Consider the following 10,856-nt stretch of genomic DNA (forward strand, 5'->3'; position numbering starts at 1 on the left):
AAAAAAAAAAAAAAGAAAAGAAAAGAAAAGAATGTCCTGGTGTGAGATGTCCTTGAGGATAAGAAGGGAAAATAAGGGCTGAAGACAGGACAATAGGGCATGTTTACAGCTGGTGACTAGTGGATCTTTGTCAGCCTGGAGGGAGGTCCCTGCCTATCCAATAATTTAATTAATTACTTGGATGGCAACATTGATGTCTTGCTGATCAAATTTGCAAATGACATGAACCTGGTTTCAGAAAGCTCCCAAGAGGCCATAATGAACCAGGAAGATGAAATGTGATGCTTCATAGCTGAGTTTGTCAACACCAAATGCCTAAGGACAAGGGAGGAGGGACTTGGTTTCATAATAATCTGTGTGAAAAGCTTTAGGTGTTTGAGGTGACTGTAAACTCATTATTTTTGACATTAGCTGCCCCAAATGCTAATGTGTTCAGGTCTAGAGTGTGAAAGATTACAGTGCTGCTTTCTTCTCTGCTCTATTCTGACCACAGTGGAGGATGAGGATTATCTTTAGCCTTGGACACCATACGTGAACAAGGACATTACAATCTGGAGCATGTACAAAAGAGAGAGAGCAGGTATATGAGAAGACTTAAAAATAATTGTGTATGACCTACTGGAGCTGTTTAACCTGGAGAAGGGATCAACAGCATGATGGTGGTGATTTGGGAACCAGTTTTCAAATATAGGTATTGGAAGGTTCATAATATAGAAAGGGGATTCATCTTGTTTTGCTTCGTAAGAGCGCACAATCAGCATCAAAGGGTGGGCACCATGGGAAAATCGATTTTGACTCAACCTAAAGTAGAACTTCATAATGGTTCACGATGATCCAATATGCAGTGGTCTGCTTGGAGAGAAGATTTTCCCATTATTGAAAGTTTTTTAGCAGGCCAGGCACAGTGGCTCACGCCTGTAATCCTAGCACTTGGGAGGCCGAGGGGAGTAGATTGCCTGAGCTCGTGGGTTTGAGAGAGTTGAAAGTTTTTTAGCAGGCCAGGTATGGTGGCTCAAGCCTGTAATCCTAGCACTTGTGAGGCCGAAGCGAGTAGATTTGCCTGAGCCAGAGAGAGACCTCATCTCAAGAAATAGCTAGAGTTGTGGCAGGCGCCTGTAGTCCCAGCTACTTGGGAGGCTGAGGCAAGAGAATTGCTTGAGCCCAAGAGTTTGAGGTTGCTGTGAGCTAGGACGCCACAGCATTCTACCAAGTGTGACCAGGTGAGACTCTGTCTCAAAAAAAAAAAAAAAGAAAGTTTTAAAGCAGAAGCAAGATAATTACTCGACAAGGAGGTTACAGGAGGGAATCAAGCACCAGATCCTAAGGGATGGGAACTAGGCAACCATTAAGATTGCTTATGACATAATAATTTGGAGATTCAAGTGTGCAGGGGGATGGAGGTGAAAATTGTTATAGTCCTTAGAGTAGATACCTCTTAACTAGTTATCATCTCTGTTTCCAGTCTCTCCTCCTCCAGCCCACCCTATACCCAGGCTTTAGAGATATTTTCCTGAATACTCTGCCATGAAACCTTCCAGCTCAAGTATGATAGAATCTCAGTAACCCTATAGGTCATTTGGTTCAGTCCTTTATCATATGGTTTTGTTGTCTCTACATCACCCGCATGGAGTCACTATTTAACTACATGGTGATAGAGCTGCCTACCTTTTGGGGCAGTCCATTTTAATCACGGAGAATACTATCAATCATCAGAAAGTTCTTTCTAAACACAGCAAAATGCTTATATGAGTATGTTGAGAATACAACACTTTTTTCATTAATTTTTGAACCTGTTGATGGTAAGTTTGAAAGGACTTCAAGAGGCTGGAATCATGAACTGGAACTTTTATTATAATTTTTCATTGTATAAAAGGAAAGAAAAAAAGAACATTTTCCTTATGTTGAACCAAAATCTGCTTTCCTATTTTACTTCCATCTATTAGACCTTAGAGCCCTTGGCGTCTCGCAGAACAAATCTACAGCCCATGAGCCTAGTAATGATTTGCTGATAGTAGAAAAATTTCTCCTGGGATTATCCAGTCCTCTCATTATTCTCGCCACTATTCTCTGAATGTATTTTTGTTAACATTTCCCTTGAAGTCTGGTGCCTATAACTGAACAGAGGGCATTAGGTGTAGTCTGACTAATGTAGAACAGCACATGGCGATCACCTCCTTTATTCTGAATGTTATCCTCTTATGAATTATAGCCCAAGGTCACAGTGCTTTTTGTAGCAACCAAACCTCACTTTCAACACATGAAGACTCATGATGAGCTTTCATTTACTCTAAAAACCCTCTAAGCAACATCTCTTGCATCTTACATTCATACTGCTACATTTTGGAATTCAAATAAAGGATTTTACCAATTTGTCAGTTTGATCTAGTGACACAGTAACTTTTCAGCCAGTTAATACTCTGCATAAGGGGGCAGCACCTGTGGCTCAAAGGAGTAAGGCACTGGCCCCATATGCCGGAAGTGGCGGGTTCAAACCCAGCCCCGGCCAAAAATTAAAAAAAAAAAAATCTGCATAAGGGGCGGTGCCTGTGGCTCAAGGAGTAGGGCGCAGGCCCCATATGGGGGGTGTGTGGTGGGTTCAAGCCTGGCCCCAGCCAAAACTGCAAGCAAAAAAGGGCAGCACCTGTGGCTCAGTGAGTAGGGCGCAGGCCCCATATACCGAGAGTGGTGGGTTCAAACCTGGCCCCGGCAAAACTGCAACAAAAAATAGCCGGGCGTTGTGGTGGGCGCCTGTAGTCCCAGCTACTTGGGAGGCTGAGGCAGGAGAAGTGCCTAAGCCCAGGAGTTGGAGGTTGCTGTGAGCTGTGACTCAACAGCACTCTACTAAGGGCAATAAAGTGAGACTCTATCTCTAAAAAAAAAAAAAAATCTTCCTAGGTTTACTGCCCATCCCACATTTCTCTATCTTGTCCCAAGAGTATTGAGACAATGTTTTATTGAACTCCATAGACATTGTAGGTATAGCATTTACCTTAGCTGCCTTATCAGTCACCCTGTCTAAAGAAATAAGCTGTGTGGGGCATGATTTGCTTGTCCTAAATCTATGCAGGGGGGTGAGTGATCTTCACTTCACTTCCTTTTTAAAGAGCTCACCAACCATCCTTTTAGTCATTTGTCCTTGAATCTTGCTTTCAATCAATATCAAATGTATTGATCTATAATATGTGGAGCTCAGTTTTTCCCATCTGTAAAATGGTAGGGCCATGTTTGTCCATCTCTAGGCTGCAGCGAGCATCTCTTCCATTCTCCATGGGGTTTGTAAATCCACTAACACTGTCCTGCAACTTGAGCTGCAAGTCCTTGAAGTGTCCTGGGCTGTTACTGACTCAGACTATGAGATGGAGTTACACAGACCAACTCCAAACTCTCTTGGACTGCCTTCAGGAGCTTCTCTCCGGTGTTCACATGGTGCTTTCTACTCTTAAAATCCTTCTTCTTACAGAAGAGAAGGAGCAAAAGAAGAGCCGAGGAGGTTTTGTTTTCGCACGATAAAACCTCTAGCAAATGAGTTCAGTCAGCTGTCCCATTGCTCATCCAATAATAGCCCAACGCTTCTGTAATGAAGACCTCCACAACTTGCCTTGCCAAACTGATTTCCCACCATTTAACTTCCATCAGGCCAGTCTCCTCCACTGCTCCTCAAGCATGCCTGGACATACTCATCTCCACTCTCTGGCTAAGGTTTTTTTTTTCCCCAATTTGGAATGCCTACTACTCTACCCACCTGAATCCTACTATAGCTTTTCCTAACAACTTCTCTAGTCCCATTAACCTTTACTATACAAGTGAAGCCATGTGCTAAATTATGCATGTCTTTCATTTTATCATGGCTCATTTTCGTATTCCTGACAGTACCCAAAGTGGGTATCTTTTATCCCTCACATAGAACATAAACTAGCCTACAGCCTAGTAATCATACTTCCTATGGAGATTTCCACAGTAACCAACCTCTCACCCTTCACACACACCACAGATTCAGATGCCATGATGGCTATGTCTAGATCCTTAAAGAACCAAAATAGAAACCAGATAAATCTAAGGATGCAGAATAGACCCAATCCAGGTACTAATGAGTTTTGCAATGTGAAATAAAATCCAAATATATCCTCAGCTTTTTTGAACAAGGAGCTGGAGCTGGACTTTTTAGCTTGGCTCAAGGCTGGCAGTCAGCAAAAGGGCTGAGAACTGGCTGATCACTGTAGCTCACACCTATAAACCTAGCACTCTGGGAGGCTGAGGTGGGCGGATTCCTTGAGTTCAGGAGTTTGAGACCAGCCTGAGTAAGAGTGAGTCTTTATCTCTACTAAAAATAGAAAAGCTAGCCAAGCATGGTAATGCCTGCTGTCATCCCAGCAACTCGGGAGGCCGAGGCAAGAGGATTGCTCTACCCAGAGCATAGAGTGAGACTCAAAGAGGAGAAGAAAAAAGAAGAGAAAAAAGGGCTGAGAACTGCAAGCTGTATAGGCATAGAATTGTCAGTTAGATTGAATTCCTGCCTGTCTTGGAGGTCACATCCTCCACTTAGACCCTTCAAAGGTATAAGGACCAATTGCAATCTCTCACTGATGGGTCCCTAACAAGATTGGAGCTGGCTTTGCTATGCTGCCTTGAGTTTTTAGAGGAGAGGCATGTCCAAATCTTCCCCAAATAGAGAGCCTCCTAACTGGGATGCACACCTTCCCTCCCCCCAGAATAGGAGGCCTTGTCTGGTAGTATCTCAAATGGAACAACCAAAGGATGGAACATTAAAAAAAAAAAAGACTCTGAATTAACCTCAAAAGCTCTGGCTCAGTGCCTATAGCTCAAGTGGCTAGGGCACCAGTCACATACACCGGAGCTGGCAGGTTCGAATCCCCAGGCCTGCAAAACAGCAATGACAACCACAACCAAAAAATAGCCGGGCATTGTGGTGGGCACCTGTAGTCCCAGCTACTTGGGAGGCTGAGGCAATAGAATCGCTTAAGCCCAGGAGTTTGAGGTTGCTGTGAGCTGTGACGCCATGGCACTCTACCAAGGGCGACAGCTTGAGACTCTGTCTCAGAAAAAAAAAAAAAAAAAAAGCTCGTATAATCTAACCCTCTGCTTTCAGGAAGATGAAAAATACCAATCCTTCCTTTCATTCAATTTGGCAGCTATAATTAAGGACTCACTAGGTGCTTGTGATCACCTATCTATAGCAAAGATTTCCCTTATGTTTTACTTAATCTCATTTCCCCCTCTATTATACTTAGAAGAAATGGAGAACAAGTCATCATCTTTGTCCTTATTTAGGAGCTAAATTTTTGAAGATGGTTATAGCACACTTGTCACACAGTAGGTGCTCCCCACCATTGAATGTTAGTTACCTCATCAGTTTTCCCCTTTCTAAATTAACACACACGCACACACACACACTCCCCAGCTAGTCTTTTGGCACATTGTCTTTGCTCTTTTCCAGATCCTCTCCGGCTTCCTACACATACTACAAACGTGTTGACCAAGGGTAGACCCAACATGCTTTGAGAGACATAATCAATGGCAGGTAGAGTGGAACAAGTTGAATTGGACCTCAACTTGTTGAGGGAAGGTACAAGTCTGTTTCTAACACTAACCATGATGGGCTTTTCTGGGTTCATTTCCCTAACAGAAAATAAATGGGTTGGACTAGATGACTCAGGTTACTTCTAGTTCTAAAACTCATACTCTGATTACTTCCCAGCAATATTTTTGTTATTATATGCTTGTATCCATATTAGTTTTGGAAAGGTTAAAGGGAAGAAGGGAAGGAGCAAAGGAGGGAGAAAACCAGGTCTACACTATGGACTCATTAAACTTGTGACCCACCCTGACAGCCTCTCTCTTGTTTTTTTCTTTTTTAAAACCTGTACATGTGTCAACTCAGTCACTGCCTACCTCTCTTGTTTCATGTGCCATATTAGTATATTAGTTCTGGGTTTTGGTCTTTGTACATACTACATTGTGTCCATCCCTTCTGAATATCATCCTGCTTGTGATGGTTCATGTCCCCCATTTTCTCAGGATCACTTTGAAGAATTCTATTCCTGGTTTCTGAGGTACCAGCAACTCTACCCAACTGTCACACTTCAGGAGCAGACTCCAAGTTTGGTCCCTCAAGTCACTGAGAATAATATGAAATCCCACAATGCTAACCCTGTGGGGCCCCACTGAATCCATGCCCCAGGGTTGACAAGGAGCCACTGACCACAATTCTGGAAAGAAATCACTCCCAGGGCCCAGATGACTTCTTCAATTCTAATTCACAGAACAGAAAACAAGTATCCTTGGGGAATGAGTGGGCCCTGCTCTGTCAGTTACCCAAGGCCAGGGAGTTCACATGTTTGATCCCTCACTGGATTCAATACAAGAAAGAATTTCAGCATGTTAGAGGTCAAACCTTCTCCCAGCCCCCAGTCCAAGAAGAGGGCAGAGTGGTTGCGGTGGGGGAGGGGCAGGAGGAGAAGGGTGGAGGAGAATAAGGAGGAGGAGGAGGAGGCAGCTGCTAGCAGAGAAGGAAGTATTATTTTTGCCATTTCATTAGGAGGTCCAAGGTGCTGAGAGGAGGCATCAGCTGCAGGAACCCAGAGCATTGGGGGCAGGGGTTTGAGGACAGCAACCTGATTAAGATTGGAGAGGCTTTGTGCAGGGGGCCAGCAGGGTGCCAGCCCAGACCTGTATCAGCTTAAAGGTACAGGAGGCAGACAGAGGCTGCCTGAGTGGTTCCCAGAGTGCAGAGGCACCCTGCTCAGAGGTGTGCTGGGGTGAGGCCTGTGCAAGGGAGGCAGGTTGGGAGTACTAACTGGATTTTTTATTTTTATATCAAGACATTGTGTTTAAAATTTTTACAAAGGACAAACTCCATGGGTTTCCGTTAGTGTTTTAAGAACTTTTCTTTAAAAAAAAAAAAGCCAACAACGAAAAACACTGCCTTTTTGAAAGAGAAATGACAGACACAAAAGAGACTGTAAAGAAAATGGGACGAATATCTGATAGCATTTCCCCAAGGGCAGAGGCAGAACCCAGATCATACCAGGGCCCAATGGGGGATCAATAATGACATGGCCTCCACAGTACCTCATTCACCAAATCTAGGGCCCTTCTAGTCAGGGCAATGCTGCTGGCCTTTGGGAGGAAGCAGGTCACCCTGCAGACTCTGCAGTCCTCCACAGGGACACTGATTAGTTGGAGGTCTCTCCCCTATGGCTCTCCCCCATACAGCATTAGTCCCTCTCTTCTTCCACCCCACAGTCTTGTTCAAATCTGTTTCTTTCCTGGGGGTCCTGTCCCTTGGTCTGACTGTGTGAGCACTGAGGGTTCCGGAGCTAGAGAAACCTGGGCCTGAAGCCCTCTCTTCTGGAGCTGTCTCTTAGCACTCACAGGTTGGAAAAGCATTTGTTCCAAAATTAAAAAAAAAAATCAACAAAAACAAGACCCAGAAAAAAGACCAAGTCTGGGGGAGGAAGAGCTTCTCTGCTCTTTAAAGCTCCCAAGTCTGGAGTTGGTCAGTGGTGCAGTTCCAAGAGAGGCCAAAGGCAAGCACCAAGGGGGTGTCCAGCTGTTGCTTTCAGGCCCCCCAGGAGTGTCTGTGGTCAGGGTCAGGGTCAGGGAGCTGGCTTCAGCTGCTGTTCCATGGGTCCTTAACTGAGGACCATTTCGTCACCAATTGAAAGGTTTTTCAGGTTTACTTCCATATTTGTGTTTTTGTACATGCGGGTGCATGTCCACATCTATGTTTGTGCAGGTGGGTCTGCTGTAGGGTGTGGGTGTATGTGTATACATACATATATGTGTGTGTATGTGTGTGTGTGTGCACGTGTTCATGAATCTGGGAGGAAGGGAGCCAGAAGATAGGCTGTGCTCCAGGGATTAGAGCTATACCCGGGTCGTGGAATGTGAATGGGGCAGCCCGGTACTGTTGAACCCTGCGGCAAAGGTATTATAGGGGTGCAATGTCTGCAGCCCTACCAGGGAGTTGGGAATCATAGTGATGGTGTTGGGGGTCATGAGTGGGATGTCATCAGGGGAGCGCCGCAGGGTCAGGGTGTAGTCAGGCAATGCAGTGAGGCGAAGTGCGTCATGGGGGGGGCCAGCCTCACACTCATGATGGGTGGGGCCCAGTTGTAATGCTGCCAGCTCCTCCTCAGGAGCAGCTCCCAATTCAGGGGCCCCAGCTCCCCTCTGAGGGCTGGGCTGCCGCAGGGGCTCTTGGCGCCTTTTGTCCTTACGGTAGTAGAGGGCAGCAAAGGCCAGAACATTAAGGAACAGGAGGGAGGCCCCCACAGCGATGGTGACACTTAATTCAGTGGAGTAGTCACGAGGGTTCTCCACCAGGAGTGGCCCTGCATCCTGGTCCCCGTTCCAGGATCCTTGGGCATTCTCGTTGCTGTAGGCAGGTGAGATGGCTGGCCGCTTGGTGCTCCAGGTCTTGCCATTGGGCCTGCGGGTGATGTGGGAGCTGTGAGTGGTATCCGGGGGCGGCACTTTGGTGGTTGTAGACGTATAGTGGAACATGTCATGCAGGTTGTACAGGTGGGGCACCAGGTGTTTCCAAAAGGCCACCTTAGTGGCCCGGTAATGATCGCGGACCCTTGGTTTCAGCCCAATGTGAAGGTAGAGCTGGTCTCGGGGATTGTATTTGGACCAGGCTACTTCCTCAAAGCGGTTGGCCTTGGTGTGAATGAACTTGGTATCCTGAGGGACCGGCTTGTTAGGATCCCTGCAATACCACACGGAAATCTGGGGTCACCACTCTGCCTGAATGAGGAAAGGGCCCAGCATTCTTCCTCTCACAGCCACCCCTAAACCTCTTTCTAGTCCAAAATTTCCCACCATTTCCATCTTTTTCAGGGTGCCTCCCTTTGTCCACCCATCTTCTTCCTCAGGGCTTGAATTCCTATCTCATCCTTTCTTATGTTCATCCTCTAAGATCAGGCTATAGACATTTTTTTTCACATGCTACTGAGTATCTATCAATATTTTCAGTTACCAAGTTTTGTCAAGAGCCCCCTAAAGGCTCTTCCAGAATGTACTCTATTCCCATCTCACATGTGTCTGACCAGCTAACCTTACTTCTGCCAGTAATTCTCACTCTTGCCCAGTATTGGTGCTAATCGAGTTCTGAGACTTAACATAATTTTTGAAGGAAGGAAATGGCAGGAAAGATTCTAGAAAGGAAGGTTAAGAAGAGGAGTAAAGGAGTTACCAAGCAAGATTTGGGGAATATCTTGGGAAGGGAAATGGTTGAAGAGGTTTAGTCGGATGAGCAGAGGGGAGGGCATGCTGGGGTCCCAAAGAAGAAAAACCCTCATTTTCTCCTTACCCAGTCTTGGCAAAGTTGGTCCAATAAGTCATGACGACAGCACTGAGCATGACATCATTCTTGGAGAAGTTGCAGGGGAAAAGGTCAGTGGGGCCTACCATAGGGACCCCAAAAACATAGGGTACTTCATCCCCATGAGCTGCATCTGACCAAGCAGGCTTCATGAGGCTCTGGCAGTGATGGTAAAAGGCGTAGAAGTAGGTAGGTGAGCCATAGCGGGCATGCAGATCGGCTGTCACCACTGAGGGCTCCACCCACTGGTGGTCAGTGAAGAGTGCCACCAGTGTTTTACGCCGAGTCTCAGGGTTGTCACGGTCTGCCCAGTCTGTGTACATGAACTTAATGGTCTCCCGCAGGGTGTCCTTACCCTCAGGATAGCCATACAGATTGTCCACAAAGTTGGAGACGGAATAGTCAAAGTCAGTGCCAGAGACACCATCCTCAGGGTCTACCACCCCTTCCACAAACTTGAGACCCTCACCCTGGTTGACACCTAGCATGATGTCATAGTTGAGGAACTCTCCCTGTTCCATCAGGATCTCAGGGTCATCAGGAATGACATCACCATCAATCACAGGGCCAAAGGCCACATGGTAGCGGGCTGGCTGGATGTCTTGTTCTACCAGTTCCTTGGCGCTCTTTTGCCGAAGACAGTCTACCATATCCACGGTATCTAGCACATTACAGCCCACTTTGTCTGCCAGAAGGCTGGTATACTTCACTGGTTGGTAGTTTACAGCCCAGCTGGATAAAGCAGAACCACTTTGGATGATGGCCCTCTGGAAAAGTCCTACAGAAGATAGGCAGCACCAGTTCAGATCGGTTGTGTCACATACAGCCATACAACTCCTTATTCTTTTGTACCTGTAACTGCCCCACAGCTTGGATGGGCTAGGAAGGAAGAATGAATGGCTCTTTTGGCAGGGGATGAGATGAAGAGGGGTTGCCAGGCCCCTTCCCTGACTGGTCCCCTGCCTGGTTCCTCCATTGCTTCCCTGTCCCAGTGCAAAAGTTGGTAACTTAGGGGTTAAGAAGATGGCAGGAAGAATTAACCCCTTGAATCCTAGACATCAGGCTCCTTATGCTCCGTCTCTTTATCTCTCCTTGTCTTCCCCTCTTGCTTCCTGCCCAGCTGGGCCCAGCTCTGTGCCAGCACACCACCAGGGAGCTGGCGCTTATACCACAAAGGGGTCTTTTTCATGAGAGATGAGAAATGCAGGCAGGAGAGAGCCCCACATTCTGAGAGTTTGGGGAAGGATCCTGAGGGCAAAGGCCTTAGGGTCTGTAAGTCTCCTAAGAACCAGTCTCCCAGTCTGTAGTGTCCCATGGACACTTTCCTTTTCCTGAAGCTTCTAAGAATGCTTTAGATCCAGATTTTCTCCTAGCTGAGAGGGAGCCAGCTCCTCAAATACAAAAAGAAAATGATTCTGGGTGGTGTCTGTGGCTCAGTGGGTAGGGCACCGGCCCCATATGCTGAGGGTGGTGGGTTTGAACCCGGCCCTGGCCAAACTGCAACAAAAAA

General features: G+C 46.5%; 1 protein-coding gene across 2 annotated transcripts in view; it reads right to left on the bottom strand.

Annotated features, from left to right (window-relative positions):
- Nucleotides 1–6,801: 6,801 nt before the first annotated feature.
- NLGN3 (neuroligin 3) overlaps nucleotides 6,802–10,856 on the bottom strand; it is a 24,734-nt gene continuing 20,679 nt past the window's right edge. For both annotated transcript variants that reach the window (XM_023508044.1, XM_023508043.1), the window contains exons 6-7: nucleotides 9,335–10,124; nucleotides 6,802–8,731 (exon numbers count right to left, since the gene is read on the bottom strand). In XM_023508044.1, coding sequence (XP_023363812.1) covers nucleotides 7,888–8,731; nucleotides 9,335–10,124 — 1,634 coding nt within the window. In that variant the 3' untranslated portion in view covers nucleotides 6,802–7,887. The remainder of the gene's footprint in view (nucleotides 8,732–9,334; nucleotides 10,125–10,856) is intronic.

Source organism: Otolemur garnettii, unplaced genomic scaffold, assembly GCF_000181295.1.
Source record: "Otolemur garnettii isolate 467f Iridium unplaced genomic scaffold, OtoGar3 scaffold00219, whole genome shotgun sequence".
NCBI classification, from domain to species: Eukaryota; Metazoa; Chordata; class Mammalia; order Primates; family Galagidae; genus Otolemur; species Otolemur garnettii.